General features: G+C 41.2%; 2 protein-coding genes across 6 annotated transcripts in view; both read left to right on the top strand.

Annotated features, from left to right (window-relative positions):
* Positions 1-5,675: 5,675 nt before the first annotated feature.
* LOC119544000 (CD302 antigen) overlaps positions 5,676-23,213 on the top strand; it is a 187,225-nt gene continuing 169,687 nt past the window's right edge. For 4 of the 5 annotated variants that reach the window (XM_037848968.1, XM_037848964.1, XM_037848966.1 and 1 more), the window contains exons 1-4: positions 5,676-5,856; positions 10,847-11,218; positions 17,809-17,979; positions 19,920-20,084. In XM_037848968.1, the coding sequence (XP_037704896.1) occupies positions 5,763-5,856; positions 10,847-11,218; positions 17,809-17,979; positions 19,920-20,084 (802 nt within the window). In that variant the 5' untranslated portion in view covers positions 5,676-5,762. Of the gene's footprint in view, positions 6,009-10,846; positions 11,219-17,808; positions 17,980-19,919; positions 20,085-23,213 lie in introns of all 5 variants that reach the window. The other variant, XM_037848965.1, reaches the window with a different exon arrangement.
* On the top strand, positions 15,313-17,909 carry SLC25A1 (solute carrier family 25 member 1). The gene is given in 2 exon segments (XM_037848971.1): positions 15,313-16,360; positions 16,363-17,909. Coding segments are annotated over 2 exon segments (672 nt in total). The 5' UTR covers positions 15,313-16,008; the 3' UTR covers positions 16,683-17,909.

The raw sequence follows: 23,213 nt of genomic DNA, 5'->3' as shown, positions 1-23,213 counted from the left end.
ATGTCAGTGTTCTGTAGACATCCTAGTAGAGTATGTCCTCATTTGAGAATTCTATAGATTGAAGTCCATGGAGGAAGTTCAGTTTTTTCTAACAAGATGAGTTTTTTTTTTTTTTTCCTTCATTTTGTTTTTTTAATGAATTAGTTAAATTTGTTAATGTCTGGTCTGTTCTGGAGAATGTTCCATGAGAACTGGAAAAGAATGTGTATTCTGCTCTTGTTGGGTGGAGTGTTCTTTTGATGTCTGTTATGTCTAGCTGGTTTATAGTGTTGTTTATGTCTTGATGAATTGACCCTTTTATCAATATATAATGTCCTTCTTTTCTTTAATAACAGATTTTGGCTTAAAATCTATTTTGTCTGATATTAGTATAGCCACCTCAGTTCTCTTTTAGTTACTATTTACATGGAATATCTTTATTTGCCCTTTGAGATCTACGTCTGTGATTGTAGTCCTCATGAGTTTAGTTATGACCAGGAATGAATGCAGATCTTCATTATCACAGTGTAGTGGGAATTATTTAAATTCTATTCTTAGACAAAGCCATTACCCAGGCCTCTTGGGTCATGCTTACTTCACCTGAGACCATCTGTGGACATCATCATAACTGCAGTTTAAATGCACCCATACTGGCTCTTTATGCTACAACTCCTCATGAAGTTGAATATGCTCCATTTGTAGTTTTTCTTGTCTACATCTTACTCAGCTTGAAAACTGATGAATATGAATACAATTCCTTTCATTTTGGATGCTGTCTCAAGATACAATTCTTTTGTATGCTGAATCAGTCTGAGTCAAGATCCAGTCAGAAGAAAAAAACCCAGTAAATAGAAGAAATTTCTATTGAAGAAATTTCAATAAATTTCTTGAATTTATTTCTTGAATTTATTTCTTGAATTTATTATTGAAGAAAATTCAATAAATAGAAGAAATTTAATATAGGGCACTAACTAGTATCAGAAGTGTTGGAAAAGCAAAAATAAATATGGATAAGGCTACCCAGAGAATAGTAACTACAAGAAGCTATTGCCATCCATGGAGCCTTAGGGACAGGGAAGAGATGTTATTATCAGTGTAGGAGCCAGGGCTGCCCTGTGGAAGCCAGAACCTTGGAGAAGGGACTACCCAAAAGGAGCTGGAGACATGACAGGGGTTGCTTGCTGGGAATTGAATCAGGAAGGGCAGAGAGACAAGGAGAGAAATACCCTGGGTTCTCCCCACTCCTAAACATCTCTTTCCTGCCAGGGACTACTAACCAGCAGGCAGTGGGCAAGGAAGCCTAGGAAACATAGTTTGCAGGGAACCAACCCCCTGAGATTCAAAGCAGAGTAAGGGAGGGAATGAGTCCAAGAGAAAATAGGCAAATAACCTGCACATGCGTTGGAAAAGGAAATACAAGTGAGAAATAAACATAGGAAAATATGTTCAAGCTCATTATTAGTAATCAGAGAAATGCTGTTTTTAGCCACAATGAGATACTATTTACTCCCCACAAAAATTTAAAAGTCTGAAAATATCAAGTGTTGCTGAACTTGTGCAGAATTGAGAGTGCTTATACATGCTGGTGGGAGTGTAATTTGGAAAGCACGCTGGTGTGTAATTATGTTGAGGCTGAATGTACCCTATGCTCGAGGAATTCCATTTGTAGGAATACACTCTCAAGAAACCCTAGGAACGAACACCAGCAAACATGTACAAAAATGTTCACAAAAGCATTTATTTTTAGGGACAGCAACTACCCAAATGTCCACCAACAAGATAATAAATATAGTATGTTTTATTTTTATAATGGTATGTAAGAATGAATGAACTACAGCTATACACATCAACATGGGTGAATCTTACAGACATAATTTTGAACAAAAAACAAGCAGTCCAAAACATACTTGAAATGAATCCACTTATATAAAATTCAAAATATGCAAAACTATATATACTGTTTAAAGAATGAGTCACACATACATGGTAAAACTATATAGAAAAGAATAGGAATGATAAATAATTCAGAGGAGTGGTTACTTCTGTGGGGGAGTAAGTTAGTTTCCTAGGGCTCCTGTAACAAAGTACCACACACAGAAATTTTTTTGTCTCACAGTTCTCAATGCTAGAAGTCCAAATCAAGGGATCAGCAGGGCTTCGCTTCCACTGAAGTCTGTAGGGTTCTGACGGTGGCTTGCTGGCAATCCATGGCATTCTGTGGCTTGTGGCATTACTCAGTCTCTACTTCTGTCACATGGCTGTCTTCTCTCTCTGTATGTGTCCAAATTTCCTTTCCTTATAAGGACACCAATCATATTGGGTTAGGGCCCATGCTAATCTTGTTTGGCCTCTTCTTAACTAATAACATCTTCAAAGATCCTGTTTCCAAATATAATCACATTCATGAGACTATGGGTTAGGACTTGAACATATATTGGGGGACAAAATTCAGTCCATAATAGGAAGTAAAGTAGGTATGATCAGGAGGGAGGCTATTAGAGCACATGGCTACTCTTTTATTAGGTACAATATATTTTATAATTAAAAGGATGATTTTAGAGGCCTTAAAAGCTCAAGCTCCCACTCTTTAATTGTAATTAGAAATAAAATAACACTAACAATCTCACACGCTCATGCAAGTTTTAGAGCTAGATTCCCTTCCTGGTATCTTCACTTAACAGCTGCTGACTTTTGACAGACTTAGAGATCCAGTCTGTGTCTCAGTTTCCACATCTATAAAATGAGAGTAACAGTAGAACCTACTTCATAAGATGATTACTACCTAAGAAATTACAGGGAAGTGCTTAGCACAATGGCCTGATGTCCAGTGGGTGGCAGATGTTTGTCAATTTGTTCATACCACTGCCTCATCTTATCCTCCCCACTGCATCCATCTACTGACTTGTCACTCATCCAAGTAGATCCGGCCCAGTGCCTGAAGACCACCCTACCACCTACCTGATTTCTCCCTCTTTTAAATTTCTAGACCTCCTGTTACCTGCACCATTTATAAGGCACTTACCATACATTTCTTTAATCATTCATCCAGCAAATCATGCACCAGGTACTGGAAACACAGAAGTGAATAAAGCAGACATACTCACTGCCTTCATGGAACTTGCAGCTGAGTGAGAAAGACAGACAATAACCAAATAAGCACACACATAATTATTTAATCCCACTGTGTTAAGTGCTGTGAAGTAAAAATGTGGGATGCCTTGAGAACCGGTCATAGAAGAAGCTTACCTAGACTACAGGGTGAAGAAGGAGTTCTTTGAGAAAGAGACTTTCAAGTTGAGTGCTGCAGGCTACACTGCATTCTATTGTCATCGTGGACAGCAAATATTTATTGAGGATCTATAACCTAGGTGGGGCATCAGTACACAGGTAGCTACAGAAAGAATAGCAGCAGGAGGTATTTAACAGAATGCAGGCAGAGACAGGAAAAGGCAAGACAGGTTCTGACAGGCTGTTTGAACCAAGAAGTTATGTGGGCAGGTAATTAAAGATAAAGGGTCAGATCGTGGAGGGACTTGCTTTATCCTAGACACAGTTCTTTTTGTATCATAGGCTTGTTTGAGACTCTCATGAGAACATTGTGTACCCCTCCTAAAAAAAAATGTGCTTTCATACAGGTGCATACAATTTCAGGGGTTCAAACTCCTCTGGTCTAACAGTTAGAAATACCTGCTATAAGCAGTAGAGAGAACTGAAAGGATTTGAGTAGAACAACGATGATGTGTTCCAGTGTTTGGGAGGATTCATTTGCCTGAAAAGATAGCAACTGTTGGCAGTGAGATCTATTAAGAAAAGACTGCAGTATAGTGTGAACAGGAACTCATATGACACTAGGTGAAAGCACATGTGTTCTAGGAATTAGCTAATTCATTAATTAAATATTTATTGAGAGTTTATTCTGGGACAGGCCCTGTGCTGTGTTGGGGATGTGATAATAAGTCAAGACCACTGTCCTCCAAAAGTTCCTAGCTGGATGGGATCAGAAAGGAGACAAGCAGCCACAGATTCAGAGGAGATCAGATAAGTAGTAGGTTCTCTTTCTCAGAACTTTCCACTGTCCATTCCCTAGAGAATAAAGTCCAAATTCTTTAGTATCATATTCAAGGACCTTCACAAAACAGTCAAAACTCACTTTTATGTTGTTATTTACACTTAGGCCCCACCACAACCACTTTCATCACTCTCTCTCTCTCTCTCTCACACACACACACACAGACACCAGCAGGGCAGCTACATTGGACTCATGACCATCTTCTGATCCTGGTTTCCATTTTCCTGCTTCCCTTCTGTCACTGTTCCTGTCATGAACTGGGAGGCCCACTTCAAGTGCCTGCCCTGAAGCTCTGAGGCTCTCCATTCAGAACCACCTAGTTTGGGCCTTCATTACAGTAAGTACATCTGCCCTGAGTTACCCAATTGCCTCAGTCTCAGCAGTTGGTAAACTTGAGCGGGCAGGCATGCTGTCTTTTTCATTCTCTTACCCCAGGAGGTGCCCATTTCCTGTGATGATCAGTGTTCAATGTATCAATGAACCCACAGGACAGAGCCACAGTAGGTTTGGGAGGTGTCATTGGGGCCTTGGCAATTGGAATCAGGAAAGGCAATCTAGATGCTTGTGTCCTGGTGGAAGCATTCACTCTTGGAAGGCAAGGATGGAGGCCATCCCCAGTACACATCATGTGCTCAGTAAATAACAGTTTAGTAACATATGACCACATTCAGGCAGCTTAGTTCAAAAGAGGCCCTATTCGTGTTCTTTTTTCACTTTTCTTTTTTATTCTTGTTCTGGTTCTTTCTGATGTAAGGAAAATGTTCAGAGATAGATTGTGGTGATGAACGCATAACTATGTTATCATACTGTGGACAGTGGCTTGTATACCATGGATGATTGTATGGTGTGTGAATGTATTTCAATAAAACTGAATTTAATAAAAAAAAAAGAAAAAAAAAAGAGGCCTTATTCATGATGAAGGTGCTGTCCACAGGGAGAGGGTAATTTGGACTCTCACAATTTTTGGTTCTGGATGCACACTTCTACATTTCTACTAGATGACGATGATGATGATGATGATGATTCTTTAATTATTAAGAAGAGCTTACTTGCAAAGGCCAAATGATTATAAAGCCTAAGCCATCTTGGAAGCATTGTAGGGTCCCTAGGATAACACTTGCTTTAACAATTGTGGGTCGAACTGCCGTCTGCCATTACCTCACCTTTGTTTGCACTATCAAAATACTCAAGATGTTGCCAGGCACGACTGAATTCTTTGGCCTGGCCGCAGCAGCTACACGAGTCTGCATTTCCCATTTCGGGTAACACAAAAGTGTTCCTGACTGGGGTGCGCTGGGCAGGCGGCAAAGTCCCAAACCCACCGAACCCATCCATTAGGGCAGTGCCAAGTCTCAGAGCAAGGGCCGCGTCAACCCAACTTTGCTGATAAGGAGGAGGTCCGGACCGGTACCTCCGAGCCAGGGAGGCTGCGCGGCGCAGCGAGCTCTCGCCTTAGCGAGCACTTCCCACGCCCCCAGGTGCCCCGAGCTCCCTCCCGGTTCGCCCCCCGCCCCTATCGGAGACGCCCCACCCGCCCTGCCTCCGCCCCGGGGCCGAGGAGGCGCAGATCTGATTGGCCGAGGGCGGCAGGGGCGGAGCCAGGGTGCTCCCAGGGGCCCCTAGCAAACGCACCAGCGGGCGAGCGATGCGCCCTGGGAGCGGTGGGTGCTGAGCGCTCCGCAGAACGCGGTCGGACGGCTCGGGCAGATTCAGTATGAGGACGCGCTGGGCCACCCTCGGCCGCGCGGCGGGGCTCGTAGTGCTGCTGCTCCAGTGCTTTGGACTTGCCGAACTCTCTGGCCGCACAGGTAACCGCGGGCGCGTCCGCCCGACGGCCCGCTGCCCGACTGACGGCGGGGGCCTCGACGCTTCCAGGTCTGCCGACTTCCTCGGCCCGAGTCAGAGCTCCGCTCCAGCGTCGGGTCACGTCTGCTGTTTTCAGGGGTCTGGAGTCGGACAAGTGAGCGGAAGGGGAGGTTTAGCAGAAACGGCGCTCCCATTGCCCTCGGGGACCGGGAGGAGGGCGCGGCGGGGAGTGGAAAAGCAGATGATATCTGCTCTGGTGATAGCGGGCCGGAGATCTACGGTAGGGCCAACGCGCTGAGTCTTTTCTGGGCGGGTTCTCCGCCCCTTTCTCGTCGTCTGTCCTTCAGACCGTTGCCTTCCTGGAGTATGGGGCGCTCCGTCACCCCATCGTCTCGCCCGTTTCCTCCTCTCCTTCGTCCCTTGGTCATCTTGGCCACTCTGTCAAGAAGGGCTTCCGCCCGCAGCGCCAGGGATGGGTAATGATTTCCTGACCTCACTGCACCCATTCTGTGGGCCAAAAAGGAAGTCAGGTGAAGCCACCTTCTCTGAAAGTGACTCTGGTATGATGTCTTCCCCCACCGTCCAGAGCAGTGACCCTTCCCGCCAATTGGTTTCTCATCTTCAAACGATCACCCGAGGCTGACTGACTATCCCACACTGAAGTGCCGGTTGCTTGCCTGGGCATCTCCTGCTTCTCGCTACAGAAGCCAGACCAGCCCTTAACTGATGTTCAGGGTGGTGCCAGCCCAGCCATCCTTCTTGGCAGCGTTCACAATTTGCTTTTACTTTCTGTTTTTGCTCTGGCAAAAGGTGTGTGGAGGACTTTGGTTCTCGTCATGTTGCATAATGAGTCAAGAATGCTCCCCCCACACACACCACCATTTCTGTTATCTGTCTGTATGAGGAAGTAAAGTATGATCAGGGAGTTTTTCAGAGTCCCTAAGTTGCTTGTGGCTCTAATTTTCATTGCAGCTAAACTAAGTTACTGATACAGACTTTTTCAGAGAGTGAGGGGAAGAGGTTTCTCAGAATGTGGGTAGCATCACCCTCTCTATGTCAAGGACCCTGTAGTGGATACTGCTCTGATTCACACTTCCCTGTTCTTCTTTGACATACTGTGTTGGGAACTATCAAAAATCCATTAGTAATACAGTCGTTTATTGCCATTGAGAATTCTATTCTGCCTGCCGCATCATCCCCCAAGAAGAATTTCACAGTCAAGGCACACTAACCTCTCAATCACTAACCTCTTGGATTCCATCTACATTTGCTTTAGTCCTGTTTTGTTTTCCTTACAGCTCTCATGTTTTCCTTTATGTTTGCAGTCTCTGCGAAGAGCTTGCTTAGCTCCATTCTCCCTAAACTAGGTTCCTACAGTTGCTTGTTTTTCTGCATCTCTCCTCACCTGTAGCAGCTGCTCTGGTTAGCTTCTCTCACCCTCAGAGCCTACCTGTAACCCTATTAGGGGAAACCCTGGAATTTGGAAACCCCAACTGTTTTTGATAGCTTGTTTGGCTGTATATCAGCTTCACGATGCTGGTGATGGCGTGCAACTCATCATGGGTAAGCAGCTGGGCTTTGGTGAGTGGTCTTGTTTGCCCAGATGCTGAGGAGAGCCTCTGTGTCCTTGGGGAGATGCCAGTGACTTAGTTTACCTCCTTGGAGACCTAACAGCTTGAAGTAAACCAGTCTTTAGGGACTCCTGAGGGTCTCCTCAGCCCACAGCACCTAATCTGTATTCCATGACTTTCTGATTCCTAGTAGACTGTCATGGACCCAAGTGTCCTATCAGGACCTATTTTTGTACTATTGACCCCAACTTCTCATTCTCTCCTACTGCACCTATACACTCCAAACACAATAGAGAATAGAGATTCCACAAAATGTTTATCAGTGTGAATCATGGAAGTTTCCCCTGAAAAGATAAAACTGCAATCTACATCCTCTTGCCATTTCACTCTCCGCTTGTCTGTGGTTATAAAATGTCACCACCTACCTTCTTTTTGGGATGTTCAAAAAGCTCTTTGGTTTAGGGCTTATCAGACAGGAGTTATTTAGTGATCAGACAATAAGAAAACTGAAAGAGATAGTTTTCCTTTGACGGATGTGGAAATATTAAAAATTCACTTTCAATTTATGGTAATGCTACTTAGCCATTTCCTCTAAATGCCATTGGAGTGTCCATGTAAAATGAAGCATATAAGAAGTACTACTAGGGTTATGAGGCTCCTTTTTATCAATCTCTGCCTTTTAGATTTGTTTCAATATTGTATTTGGAGTTGAAAGTTAAAATTCATGTCGGACCAGTGTAAGGCTGTAAAAAGAACAGGATGCATTGTAAGGCTATCAATAAATCATCTTGGTTTCAAAAAATATTCTGTAATTACCTTTTCAAAGAGTAATACATTTCTAAAATAGTTTTATATCCTTACGCAACAAGTTTTCTAAATAAGGAATTATTTCACATTTTCTCAGTCCGTCTTCTCACTCTTTCATCCACTGGATAGGTAGAGTCACAAGACTGAGGTGGACTGAACAGGTCCTGCAAAGGGCAAGGAAGGGTATAGGGAAACATCATGAGAGAGGACATCACTCTCCCTAGCTTTTGTATTATGTATGAATGCTTATACATACACTATGTAGGAAGGTGAAGAACAAGTTGCCTTAATTCATATCAAAAATTAATATCTGTTCTACGTGACCACTATATAGGTATCAAACATTGATGTTACGTAATTGGTTCAAATACAGGTTTAGACTGAGGCAAATATCTATTCAGGAATGTTAGAAGCTGGGCAACTCCTCTTCAACGTAACTATTCTGTAGGCTGTCAGAGTTCCTAAAAGGTTATTAAATCCATGGGTGTTCCAAAAGTAAAATATATGTAGTAAATGGAAAAGGGTAAAATTTTTTTCTCTTCCAAGGAGTACTTACAAAGCAGCACAATTCTTGTGTGGGGTCAAGGGACATGGAGCAGAGTGCTCAGGACAGAGGACAGTGAGAGTACAGGGGAAGGTTCTGGCAAGTGGCAGTCACCCAATTTTCTCTTTTCTGCTGTAATTCCTGATACTTTGGAACACCAGATTTATTTTGGAAAGATGAGAGAGAAAAGTTGGGGAAAGAGGTAAATAGGCTATAGAATGTGGGAGAAGGGCATTAGAGAAAATGTGAGTGGTAAGCTTGTAAGATGGTACTTTTTTTATTGATTGTTCTCTTTACCTGTGTTCATCACTTAGAGGTTGGCAGAAGTGATGTCACAGGAATGGATTAAGGATAGAAGCTGCTTTGGCAAACATATCTAGCTATAACCCTATGTAATATTTTAAGATATGGATTTGAAAGCAGAAATAGCACTTTGCTTTAAAAGGTGTTTTTTTGTTCGTGTTGTTTCTGTTGCTGTTGCTTTTAATTAAAACAAAAATTCTGTCCAAAGTCCAAACTGCAATTGGACTTAAGTTTGTAGGTATTTAAATAGTAAAATTCCCCTCAAGTCACCAGTCCTTCATATGGGAATATTTAGCTCTGAAAGCCTGTGACTTATGACTAGAAGAGACATTCAGAGTTGTTAAAAAACCAGTGATTGTGAAGCTGGCATCAAAATGAAACTGTCTTTTGGGAACCAAAATTTTACGGGTCCTTCTCTTGAACTCAGTGGTTCATGGACAGTGATTGTTTAAGCTTGCCTAAAATATTCCAGCTTTACTGTCATCAACATGATGTTCTGTACTATAATGTTTTAAAATTTTTTCTTTGCAAAAGAACTGACCAGATTTTTCAGTTGTAGTCTGTGGTATTGATTGTAAATCTTGCTCCACAAGAATCAAGCATTGCAAGAAATGATGTATTAATTTATTTCCTAAAACCAACCTAAATTTGATTTGATTCTGAGTGCCTGTTCCACTAGATTGTCAGAATTTCAATTTCTGTCATTACTGGAGGATTCCCCGGCTCATACAAAGGTGATCTTTAGTGATCTTTAGTAAAACATTCAGGGAGAGTCCTGTCTTTAGTCTTTGGCTTACATTGGTTACTTCTGAGTTTCCCATTGTCCAAACCCTTCCGACTCTTGAATCCAAATCCCAGTTCCCCTCTCTGTCCAGGTCTGTCACCTTCCTGAAGGTGCTAATATAGATCTGGCCACAGGTCCTCCCTACCCTCAGAACCCCAGACCTCCATTTCTTTTCATCTCTTTTATCCCACTATTCTACTGCCCCACCTAAGAAGGCTCTTCGTCTCTTCTGAGACACCTTAATGAACTCAGCAGTCTACAAAAGTCTGGGGGGAGATGTGGAAGTGGAGGGGATGGGGAAGGTGGTCTTTTAGCAGATTCTCCTGCTTTACTACAGTAACTTCCCCTGAGACAGAGGAGCACAGAGCCAGGCTATGTGCTTGGACCAGAAAGAGGGGAACATAGAATGAGGACAAAATTTCAATTCATCGTGTAATAATTTGTTATGCCATAGAAGCTAACATGTAAGCAAGACAGAATTGTGGTCCCAAATAGGCTCATATTTTTAATTGATGTAGAGCAACTGTCTAAGGAATATGAAAACTAAGACACTTCTTTATCTCATTAAACAAGGAAAAGTTCTCTCACTTTTTCACTTAGAAAAGTTAGCAATAGCATACTTTTCTAAGTGCTTTACATGTATTAGCTTATTTAATCTTCTCCTCAGCTCTATGAATTAGGTACCATTATTTTCCCTATTTTACAGATGAGGAAATTGAGGCACAGAGATGTTAAATAACTTGCCCTGCTCACATGGCTAGCAAGTAGCAGAGACAGAATTTGAACCCAGTGGTCTGGCTCCAGAACCCATGCTCTGCCTCTGAGGCTACCACTGTCCTCCTACCTCTTTATAGCCTATTACAGTTTATAAAGAACTAAGGATGGGAACTCTGAGACTCTTCTCAGAAAGCAAAGATGAAGGCCCATTGACCATGCAGTTCAGAAACCTGAAATGTCTTCTTTGACTCTCTGTGTTGACCCAGGTAATGATCCATTCACGATCATCAATGAAAACATGGGCAAGTGCATAATGCCTCTGAATGACTGGATAGTAACAAAGGACTGTCATGACACTGAGGACATGTTATGGAAGTGGGTGTCCCAGCATCGGCTCTTTCATTTGCAATCCCAGAAGTGCCTTGGTCTAGATATCACCAAACCTGTGGATTCCTTGAAAATGTTCAGCTGTGACTCCAAGGCCATGTTGTGGTGGAAATGTGATGGTGACTCTCTGTATGGTGCTGCACAGTACAGGTTGGCTCTGAAAGGAGGACATGCAATAGCAAGTACAAATTCATCTGATGTCTGGAAGAAAGGAGGCTTGGGGGAAAATCTTTGTGACCAGCCTTACCATGGTGAGTATTGGAGAGGGACTGTGACTCATTTGCCATTGTGCTTGTTAAATGTGGCATTGAGTATGCACAAATGAGTAAAAATAAAGTTATATACTGGAAAGGGAAGTGAGTTAGCATCCAGTTCCAGGCACTGTACAGTTACCTTGAGCTACATTCATCTCTGACATTGGTACTATTTGCCCCCTTTTTATAAGTAGAGCTAAGAGAGGTTAAGTATCTTGCCAGAGGCCACATAGCCATTTTGAGGTAGACTTGGGATTTGAAACCTGTCTGATGCCTGAACTGATGTACCTCCTATGAGTGTATTCTGAACCCTAGGGGGAAGGAAACGTTAGATTAACAGGAAATCCTTCATACAGTATAAAAATCAAGTATTCTAATAAAGTAGAACCTATTCTAACTTATTCTAAGTAAGTAAGAAGAGGAGGAGGAGGAAGAAGAAGAGGAAGAAGGAAAAGAAAAACAAATTGTATTTTTCTTGCCTAGATATTTTGATATAACGGAAAAATTTTAAGAGCCTCATTTGTTTGTTTTTATTTTTGGCATGGCTATTACACTTTGATATTTGTATTTATGAGTCAGCCTTTTAGCAGTGGACTTTTTCTCAGTTGCTTCCAAAAATAAGTATATGAATATTGCCTTGGGGGTAACTGATCAGAACTTTGTTTTGAGTCTAGGGACCTGATTACAACAAATTTCCAAGTGTAAAAAAAGTAAGTAGACTTATTTTTTTAAACCACTGAATATAACTAGCTATCACCCAAGCAAATCTTTTTCATTATATTGTTCTAAATTACATCAATTATCTTTTCTTAACTAACTTTTAATATTACCTTATCCTTGCCCTTCTTTATAGATTACATAGCTTTGCAGAAGTCTTCCTCTTCTCCTAAAGCTCATTTAAGCTAACTGGCCTCTGATTCAAGATGGTCTCTTCTCTCCTATCCTTCCTGTTACCTGTACATGTTTTACTCCTGGTGAAACCTCTTTGCAGTGAAGACGGATCTACTTCTGAGAATGTCAGTTTATACTATCATGGGGGAAATATTAGAGAATTAAAAAGGGGTTTTCCTTTTCTTCATTTCCCTACCCTTGAGGAATTGAACAATTCGGTTTCTTCTAGCCAGCTTCCTCCTAAACTTAAAAAGCAAATACCAGTTAACGGCAAGTGTTAAGTTTTGTGCTACAAAAGCCCTTCTCTAACTTGTCAATTAAGGGAAGTCATGTAAGTAAGCATAGAACAAAACGCTCTTTGAACTAGATTTAACTTGTTTCATCATATTTGTTCAGGCATCAGAAAGGATAATTTTCTTGGCAGAGTTCTTTCAGTCTCCTCCCCCCAATTCTTTTGATGGATATAATTTTAATCTTCACAAATACCCTCAGTCCTCAAAGTGTCTGCATTTCAATATAACTGCCTTTATTTTAATCCTCTGTGTTTTATTTTATGCATTAATAACATGCTTCTGAGAAGGGGGCCCATGGGCTTCACAAGGCTGCCAAAGTGATCGGCGTCAGAGGAAAGGCTAACAACCCTCCCAAGGCACCAACCTGGAGAGCGATAACAGGACCACCAGCAACAGGTCACAGGCATGAAGCTTTTCTTGACCTGACAAATAAAATATTTGGAACACAAAATTAAAAAAAGGCACATATAGTTCTCACTAGTCAAGATGTACCTCGAGTTTTAATGTGCCTAGAAGCCAGGACCAAACCTGCACCCTCTCCTCTCCTATGTTCCATCTGGTACCAATTGCTACCATTCCAGGTGTACATGTCAGAAATCTGCAAGTCATCCTACAGTTTCTCTGCTTGCCTTTGGCTGCCATCCATATTTGATCAAATATTAAGTTCTAATAGTTCTGTCTTTTTAAATTTACATGTCCTTTCCTGTTTTTTTTGGTTAGGGACTGTTATCTTAAGTTAGGGACTTTCTCTGGGACTGCTCTCTCAGATTCCTGACATTGGTCCCTGTGTCCCTGCCCACTTCTTGTCTAACTTATAGAGATAAGAAAGATTCCTGAGTCCCAACAAAGTCAAGTCCAAAGTTGCTTGTTCTAGCAAAGCTAGGGCTCAAAACCAGGTTTCCTTCCCCCAAATTTAGAATCATTATTTCTCCCTGGGCTTTTGTGCTATACAAATTTTTGCTTGTAATATAAGAATATTTATTTATCATTGTTTCCTGCATTGCCTCCCATTCCCCATCCTGTGTAAGCCTTGTTCATCTCAGAGAAAAATTTAGTTGTGTAAATTTTATGAGCAAAGGGCGTTTGACTAGCATGTGTGCGTTTTATTTCATTAAAAGATTTTGACCTTACTAGCACCCTTCAGATTTTGGATGTTTGGTGAATGATGCAGAGGGGACTGACTTTTATTGGAAAGGTGGCTGTAGAACTTTCTGAACTTTTGAGGTAACTCGTAGAAGCCTGCCAACCTCTGCTAACCATTGAAGCTATTTTGTCTCATGTTACTGAAGAAATTAATTTGTTAGTTTTCCACATAAGCACCTGTTCTAGTTTGCTAATGCTGCCAGAATGCAAAACACCAGAAATGGATCAGCTTTTATAAAGGGGGTTTATTTGGTTACAAAGTTACAGTCTTAAGGCCATAAAGTGTCCAAGGTAAGTCATCAGCAATCAGGTACCTTCACTGGAGGATGGCCAATGGTGTCCACAAAACCTCTGTTAGGTGGGAAGGCATGTGGCTGTCATCTGCTCCAAAGTTCTGGTTTCAAAATGGCTTTCTCCCAGAATGTTCCTCTCTAGGCTGCAGTTCCTCAAAAATGTCACTCTTAGTTGCTTTTGGGGTGTTTGTCTTCTCTTAGTTTCTCTGGAGCAAGAGTCTGCTTTCAACAGCCATCTTCAAGCTGTCTCTCATCTTCAGCTACTCTCAGCTTCTGTGCATCCTTCAAAGTGTCCCTCTTGGCTGTAGCAAGCTGGCTCCTTCTGTCTGAGCTTATATAGTGTTCCAGTAAACTAATCAAGGCCTATGCTGAATTGGTGGGGCCACACCTCCAGGGAAATTATCCGATAAAAGGTCTCGCCCACAGTTAAGTGATCATATCTCCATGGAAACATCCAATCAGAAGTCTCCAACCCAATCAACACCAATATGTTTCCTGCCCACACAAGACTGCATCAAAGATAATGACATTTTGGGGGACATAGTATATCCAGACCAGTACAGCACCTCCTGTCCTAAATGTGTCCCTATTGTAGAATAAGCTGTTGTTTTAAGGTTGCTCTCCCTATAAATTGGCACACTCAGAGAAGATTATTCTCAGAAAAACCATGTCTTTCTAGGAAAACCCATGGGATTTAAGGGGTTCAGCAACAGCAAAGAATGTATGGGAATAAAATTCTTAGTGAATAGTTAGCATAATTTATCTGCTGCTGTTGCGGTTGTTGTGTTATCATTCTTAAAAGCACATTGTGAATGGGAGAGCTTTTAACTGAAGTCCAACTTTAATCCATGGCATGTGACTTGGAATCTGAGAAGTCAGCCATTAGTGTCACAAATCTTCCTTGTATGTCAAGGACTGTAATCAGAGTCGATTTTCATCCCTGCCACTTATAGCTGAATAACTGAACTTTTAATTTAACTTCTCTGCAAGATTGGGATTTCACAGACAAGTATGATTCTTATTTTACTGATCTCATAGGTTATGGTAAGGCGCAAATGGAGGATATGTATATGAAAGCACTCTGTATTATGGAAACAGAAAGTTTAGGGAAAAAACCCTGGGATTGTACAAGTACTAGTCATTATGCTAAGGAAATATCCTTTCAGTTTTGTAATTGGTCATGAGCTATAGGGAGTTTTTGGTGTGGTTAAAAATAAAACATAGGTAATAAGCCGAATCCTTATAAAATATAAGGTAAACATACCCTTTAAGAAAATTACCCTGTTCAAAATTACCCTGTCATAGGAAAACAAAACCAGTGCTCCTTAAACGATTGCAAATAAGTATCTAGATTATTCTTACCTTTTGCTTAATACATTTGAAACTGTTAAATTAGGTCTCACACTTCATTTGAATGAACACTTGAGAATAATAGAGGATGTGGAATCAAATACTGTCTTAAGCACACTTGTAAGCAAATCTGTGAGACATTTTGAGGGACTGTAATGGCCTGGTAAAGGGTGATGAGATCTGATTACTGTGTTTTACCTAATAGCCATTATCTGATCTGATAATTACCAGGGTTTTAAATAAATAGAGGCTATAGAAAAGGGTGACTGAAATAGGTACAGAATTAGCTGCTTCATAAGAACACTGTTCCAAGTGAACTGTTATCAGCCTAAGTATTGAGCACTTCTTCCAGCATTTCCAGGAATATTTGAGGTTGGGATAATTTTTCAGTTCTTCTTCTTATACCAGGGAAAATTATTGAAAGGAAAAGCTAAACCTGCTACCTCACCAGGCATCAGCTGGTCCCATGACTGTCCACTTGAAGCCGATTCTTCTTTCATAACCCGAATCACCAGTCCCTTTTCCTCTCCAGATCCACTGAGAAGTCTAGCAGTTCTTCCTCTCACATCCTCAAAACTAAGTCTTACACTTCCAGTTGGGCGTGTGGGGGCCGTGGTTCTCACCCTGAGCTCAGTGATGGTGGCTCAGGCCAGGCTAAGTCCTGGGCGAGTCTCAGGCCCTGATCCCTGCAGGCAGCCTGGCAGGCGGCCTGGAGATCTGCATCACGTTCCTCACTGAGTATGTGAAGACGCGGTTGCAGTTGGATGAGCACTGGAACCCGCAGCGGTACCAGGACGTCGTGGACTGAGTGCAGCAGATGGTCTGCAGCCATCGCGTTCTGGGCCTCAGCTCTCTGCTCTATGGCTCCATCCCCAAGGCAGTCATCAGGTTCAGGATGTCAGAGTTCCTCAGCAACCAAATGCAGGATGCCCAGGGAAAGCTGGACAGCATGTGAGGGCTGGTGTGTGGCCTGGGTGCCGGGATGGCCAAGGCCGTGGTGGTCTTGTGCCCCATGGAGAATATCAAGGTGAAGTTCATCCATGACCTGACTTCCATCAACCCCAAGTATAGAAGCTTCTTCCACAGGGTCCGGGAGATTGTGTGGGAACAGGAGCTGAAGGGGGCATATCAAGTCCTCACAGCCACTGTGCCGAAGGAGGGCTCCAACCAGCCATCTGCTTCTTCATCATGACCTCCCTGCCCAACTGGTACTAAAGGGACAACCCCAACAAGCCCATGAACCCTCTGATCACTGCGGTCTTCAGCATCATCGCAGGTGGCTGCTGGAATGTTGTGCGCACTCTGCAGGACATGATCAAGACCCAGGACACGCTGGGCTGTGGCCTGCAGAGCCTGAGGAATGAGGGGATCAAGGCATTCTACAAGCGAACTGACCCCCGACTGAGCCATGTCTGGCTTGTTGTGGAAGTGGTGTTTGTCATCTATGATGAGGTGGAGAGGCTGCTCAACAAAGTGTGTAAGATGGACTGAACAGGAGGGTCTGCATGGGGACCCCTGCCCCCCCACGCCTCTGGACCAGTTGCTCCTCCCATATCCCATGAAGTCATGATTCCAGTGAAGTTGTGCCGAAAGGCCCCACACCCTGCAGCCTAAGTCTGTCCCCGTGGCCATAGGGCCGTCTGTCCTTGTGGTCCATATATGACTCTATCACGGTATCCCTGTGTCTTGCTTGCTGTGACACAGTGTCCCTGTGAGTCTGTGCCCATATGTCCCATGTTCTTGCCATGAACCATTCATCAGTGTTTCATGTCACATGACCCTGTGCTGTGCCTCCCTGGGTGGCGGAGGCACTCTGTCTTGGCCTATCACAGCTGCCTCTGGGTATCAGCCTGGCTGCATGGCATTCGAGGGCCCATGTGCCCTCTGCTTCTACCACCACTGGTCTTGAGTGGCCCTCAGGCCCTCTGTTTGCCTGGGACAGGGTGGCATCTACCACTCTCAGGATCACCCTTCCAAGGCAGGATAAACTGGATCCTGTCACAAAAAAGACCAAACAAACAAAAACCTCCATCTTAATTCTACTGCCACTCCGTGAACAATGGGGCTATCTGTCCATCTCTAACTCCACAAGTGGTTCTGAGCTCCACACCCACCTTCAGTGACTCCAAAGTATTTTTCTGGCCCCATTCTTACTGAAAAAAAAGACAATAGATTGTAAATTTAATCCCAGGCAGGGCACCCTCTCTGGGGTAGTACTCTTCACCCACAGTAGAGTCAGTAGGTCCTTACTTGATCCAGTCTTGATCTTCTAGCTCTTAATCACACCACAATAAGTGAAGCTTTACATGCATTATCTCATTGAATCCTCACAAACAGCCCTATAAGTAGATACTGTTATTCCCAATTTGTAAATGCAGAAAGTAAGGCTAATAGAGCTTACTATGGTCACAGTTTTTCATGAAGGAGCCAGGATTCGAGTCTAGACCTGAGCAGTCAGCATCCATACTCCTTACCACATTATACAACCTACCCAGATATTGTATTCTTATAAGTGAAAACAACAATCTTTCTTTAAAACTGTTTTAGAAACTATCTGGCCAAAGCTGATTATCCTGTTTTTAACTCTCCTTTCCTCTACTTTCTAACCAACTTACAGAGATATATACCAGAGATGGGAACTCCTATGGGAAACCTTGTGAATTTCCATTCTTAAGTAATGGGAAATGGCATCATGACTGTCTTCTTGATGGAAATCATAGTGGACCGTGGTGTGCTACCACCTTAGATTATGAATATGATCAAAAATGGGGCATCTGCTTAAAACCAGGTATGTGTGTGCTATTAACTTTACATATGGAAAGAAAAGGATACAATTTATATGAAGCAAAAGTGAAAACGGACAGTCCAAGATGACGTAAAAATGATCACGAGATCAATTATACTAGACAAAAAGTATATGTTTGCGGGTCACCGAGTTTGCTTTCAGAAGTAGGTCAGAACGAGAATCAAGATGGGATGGTGTCGTGGAAGAAAATGGAGGAGGTAGGGTTCTATAGCACAAACACCTCAGGGAGAGAAAGTGTAAAAGGCATCAGCAGTAAAGAAATTGCTGCTGACCTTTAATAGAGCAGTTTCAGAATATTAGTGGTAGTAAAACTTGGGTTCTAGTGAACTGAAGAATGAAGAAGAGGAGAGTAAGCCTCTTAAGTCTCATGGAGAATGAAGGTGGTCGTTTGAAGAAAGATTTTAGAATGTTGGAGAAAAGTATGTAGGAAAGAAAGGAGACAGATAACACCCAGCACTCTCAAAATTGGTGACATGTTTCCCTCTGCCATTTCTATATGTTGGTCAGAACACTTTCTCTAGTTGCTTCTTATTTGAAGCAAACTATTCACAGTGCACTAAAAAATTCACTGTTCTGTAGAAAGAGAGGGAGAGACTAAAGTAGCAGTTGTGTCATTATTTAGTGTACAGTCAAGACAAATTTTCTTGCCGATTAGGTAAGAATTAAGGTATTGCAATACCTGACATGTGACAGGTATTCAAGAAATATTCTTTAAAGGTCAGTATGTTGGGAAAATCTTATAGCAATGAGGAAAGGAAAGAGTTCCAGACCTCAGTAATAACAGTTTAATGCTTGTAGGGCTCCGCCAAGTGTCAGGTACTTAAAAACTCAATATACATTAATTCATTCAAGCCTCACAACAACTCTATAAGGAGGGTACCATTATTTATCCCCATTTACAGATGAGAGAAGTGAAACACAGAGGGATCAAGTAACTTGCCTAAGGTCACACAGCTAATAAATAGCAGAGCCAGGAATTGAACCCAGCAAGTCCTTGCCCCATACAACCACACTGTCCTATCTCATTGAGAAGCCAACACTTCTAGATCTTTGTTCCAATCTATGAAATAAGGGGGCTAGACAAGAAGATCTCTGAGGGCCCTTCCTGTTTGAAGGTCCATGAATCCTAAATGTGAAATGTGACTGAGTTACAGGAGACCTTTTGGAAAACCCCCAAGTGGAGCCTGGGACTCACTTGACATAGTCTGCATTGGTTCTCCTCCTTGTAGGGAGCATAAGGGAGGCTCTGAGTATATTTTTTGAACCATTTATATCTATATATTGGTGTAAGTTTACAGTATGTGCATTATATAATATATGCATAATTCATGTACACCATATATATAAAGCATATAATCTGAATTATATAATACTAATTCTGTATCACAATATATGAAAATATTTTTCTAGTATAATATTGAGGAGAAACTTGGACTCAGTTTCCCAAATAAAGTAGTCACTTGGGCTCTAAGTTTGGCCATTTAAGCAGCATGTCTGTGCACAAACATACATACACGATTTGGTTTTGCCGCAGGCTGTGGGCCAACCCCTCTGCAGTCTGCTATCATCTTCAGCTCGAGGGTGTGGTACTCTTGAACAAGGGTTTCCTATCAGCTCAAGGGTATGGTACTCTGTGGACAGTTGAACGTTCCTACCTTCCGGCAGAGGGCAGGCGGGGGCATGGGGTAAAACACGCATTATAATTGATAGGGAGTAAAAGGGAGAGTGGAAACCTTTAACCACCTTTTGTCTTTTGGTGTTCTGTGACTTCAACTTAATTTTGTAACCAAAGGATTAAAATATCTAATCTGGAGGCAGCCTTAATTTTGCAGACCCTGAGAGTATGCAAACTGTGAGCATTCTAGTAATAGAAAACATAATGCCATTACTTTATGATTACTAATGTAAATTTTTATCATCAGAAAATGGCTGTGAAGATAATTGGGAAAAGAATGAGCAGATTGGAAGTTGCTACCAATTTAATACCCAGGCAGCACTCTCTTGGAAAGAAGCTTATATTTCGTGTCAAAATCAAGGAGCTGACTTACTGAGCATCAACCATGCTACTGAATTAACTTACCTTAAAGGTAGGTTTGGCTTATGTGAAGTAAAGTGGTCAAACTGTAAAGGTGCTTTTTTCTTGTATTTTCATATCCAGTGTGTGTTGTTTTTGTATTATTTTCTATTTTCTCTTTGGATTTAAACTTGAACGCTAAAACCCACAAGCAGAATATAATCACATTCCATCCATTGAAAATTTGGAAAATGGGGTGGGGCAGCAGGATTAAATTGCTACCCTGATTCTAAGTGAAAGGATTTGAAAAGGAAGTGAATAGTAAACTTTTTGAACATTGAAAAGTAGAGAACTCCAGGAAGGGGGAGAATATCCTGAGTATGTTAGATGTGCTTAGGAAAATGTCCTCACATTTGAGTGAGGGAGTGTAATCCTGACAGGCATGGAAAATTTTTAAAAATCTTAAAGTTGGACATCAGAACATGGATGCCAAGTAGATAGATTGTTTGGTAGTTTTGTTTTGCAGTGGTGTGGTGGTGGTAATTAAAAATGTTTTATTATGAACATTTTAAAACATACAGACAAGAATGAAAAATAATGTAAAAGACCTGTGTAATCACCATCCTGACTAAGTACACACTAACATTTTGTCATGTTGCTTTATATCTCCTTCTCTCTCTTTCCTTCTGTCTTTAAATAAAATGTTAAAATAGTAAAGCCCCATGCCCCCCTCTCAAGATAACCATCACTCTGAGGAGTGTGGAGGATTCTGGAATGCTTTTACAACATATATGCATTTGTATGTATACTATATTCATTATGCTATTGTTACACATTATTAAAATGATAAAAATACTATCTTATTTATCTATATGTAAGTTTATCCATTTTAAGTGTTGCTGTATAGTATCAGTGTATGAATAATCCACAGTTTACCCATTTCCCCTATTGAGAGACAAGTTGTTTACAGCTTTTGCTGTTACAGACACTTCTGCAAGGAATATCCTTGTGTATGCCTCATTGTGCAGATATGTGAAGATTTTCTATAGGCTAGGAATTGCTGAGTTATAGGTTACACATTATCTTCACTTCTAATAAAAACTTCCTCATTGCTTTCCAAAATGGTTGTGTCAGTTTATACCTCCCCTAGCACTTGTATTATCAGACTTATTAATTGGCCAACATGATGGATGTGAAATGGTATTTCATTGTTGTTTTGTATTTCCCTGATAATCAATATGGGATTTCTTTTAGCAGTTTTCACACACTGTACAATCCATCCTAAGTGTACAATCAATGGCTCTTGGTAAAATCACATAGTTATGCCTTCACCACCACAATCAATATGAGAACATTATCATTTCTTCTGGAAAAAAATCCTATAACCCTTATGCCTCCTCTATTATTGACATTTGGCTTTGTTATAGTGCCTTTGTTGCAATTAATGAAAGAATAAATATTCCATCATTATATATATACTACAGTTTGTTTATCCACTTATCAATTGATAGACGTTTGGGCTGTTTCCATCTATTGGTAATCCTGAATAATGCTGCTATAAACATCAGTGGGAAAGTGTCTATTTGTGTCCTTCCTTTCCATTCTTCTGAGTATATGCCTAGAAATGGGATTGCAGAATCATATGAAAATTCTACTTTTCTTCCTGAGGAACCACCAAACTGCCTTCCAGAATGGCTGCACCATTCTACATTCCCATCAACAGTGAATAAGTATACCTGTTTCTCTACATCCTCTCTAGCACTTGTAGTTTTTTTTGTTTTGGTTTTTTGGATAATGGCCATTCTAGTAGTTATGAAATAGTATCTTATTGTAGTTTTGATTTACATTTCCCTAATAGCTAGTGAAGTTGAGCATCTTTTCAAATGCTTTTTTGACCATTTGTATTCCCTCTTTAGAAAAATGTCTATCCATGTCTTTTGCCCATTTTAAAAATTGGATTGTTTATCTTTTTGTTGTTGAATTGTAGGATTTCTTTATATATTCTGGGTATTAAACCCTTATCAGATATGTGGTTACCAAATATTTTCTCCTATTGAGTAGGCTGCCGTTTTACTTTCTTGACAAAGTCCTTTTTGCACAAAAGTATTCAGTTTTGAGGAGATTCTGTTTATCTGTTTCTTCTTTTGTTCTTTCACCTCCTACCACAAGATCTTTAAGATGTTTCCCTACATTTTCTTCTAGTTTTATGGTCCTAGCTCTAATGTTTAGGTCTTTATCCATTTTGAGTTAATTTTTGTATAAGGTGTGATGTAGGGATCCTCTTTCATTCTTCTGGATATAGATAGCCAGTTCTCCCAGCACCATTTGCTGAAGAGGCTGTTCTGTCCTAGTTGAGTGGACTTGGCTGCCTTGTCAAAAATCAGTTGGCCATAGATGAGAAGGTCAATTTCTGAACTCTCAGTTCTGTTCCATTGGTCATTATATCTATCCTTATGCCAGTACCATGCTCTTTTGACTGCTGCAGCTTTGTAACATGCTTTAAAATCAGGAAGTGTGAGATCTCACATCTTTCTCAAGATTTTTTTAGCTATTCAGGGTGCTTTGTCCTTCCAAATAAATTTGATTATTGGTTTCTCTGTTTCTGCAAAGTACGTTGTTGTGATTTTGATTGGTATTGTGTTGAATCTGTTAATTAATTTGGGTAGAATTGACATCTTAACTGTATTGAGTCTTCCAATCCATGAACACTGTATGTCCTTCCACCTATTTCGGTCTTCCTTAAATTCTTTTAGCGATGTTTTGTAGTTTTCTATGTATATGTCCTTTACATCCTTGGTTAAATTTATTCCCGGATATTTGGTTCTTTTCAGTGCTATAATAAATGGAATGTTTTTGTTGAATTCTTCTTCAGATTGTTCTTAACTGATCTATAGAAACAATACTGATTTTTGTGTGTTGATCCTGTACCCACCACTTTGCTGAATTCATTTATTTGGTCTAGTAGCTTTGTTGTACATTTTTTGGGACTCTATAAATATAGGATCATGTCATCTGCAAACAGTGAAAGTTTTACTTCTTCCTTTTCATACTGGATGTCTTTTATTTCTTTTCTTGCCTAGTTGCTCCAGCTAAAACTTCCAGTACAATATTGAATAACAATGGTGAAAATGGGCATCCTCATCTTGCTCCAGATCTTAGAGGAGAGGCTTTCAGTCTTTTCTCATTGAGTGTGATGTTAGCT

The sequence above is a fragment of the Choloepus didactylus genome, chromosome 9 (genome assembly GCF_015220235.1).
Source record: "Choloepus didactylus isolate mChoDid1 chromosome 9, mChoDid1.pri, whole genome shotgun sequence".
Lineage (NCBI taxonomy): Eukaryota > Metazoa > Chordata > Mammalia > Pilosa > Megalonychidae > Choloepus > Choloepus didactylus.
The sequence above is the reverse complement of the archived record's forward strand: the minus strand, read 5'-3'. Positions and strand labels throughout refer to the sequence as shown.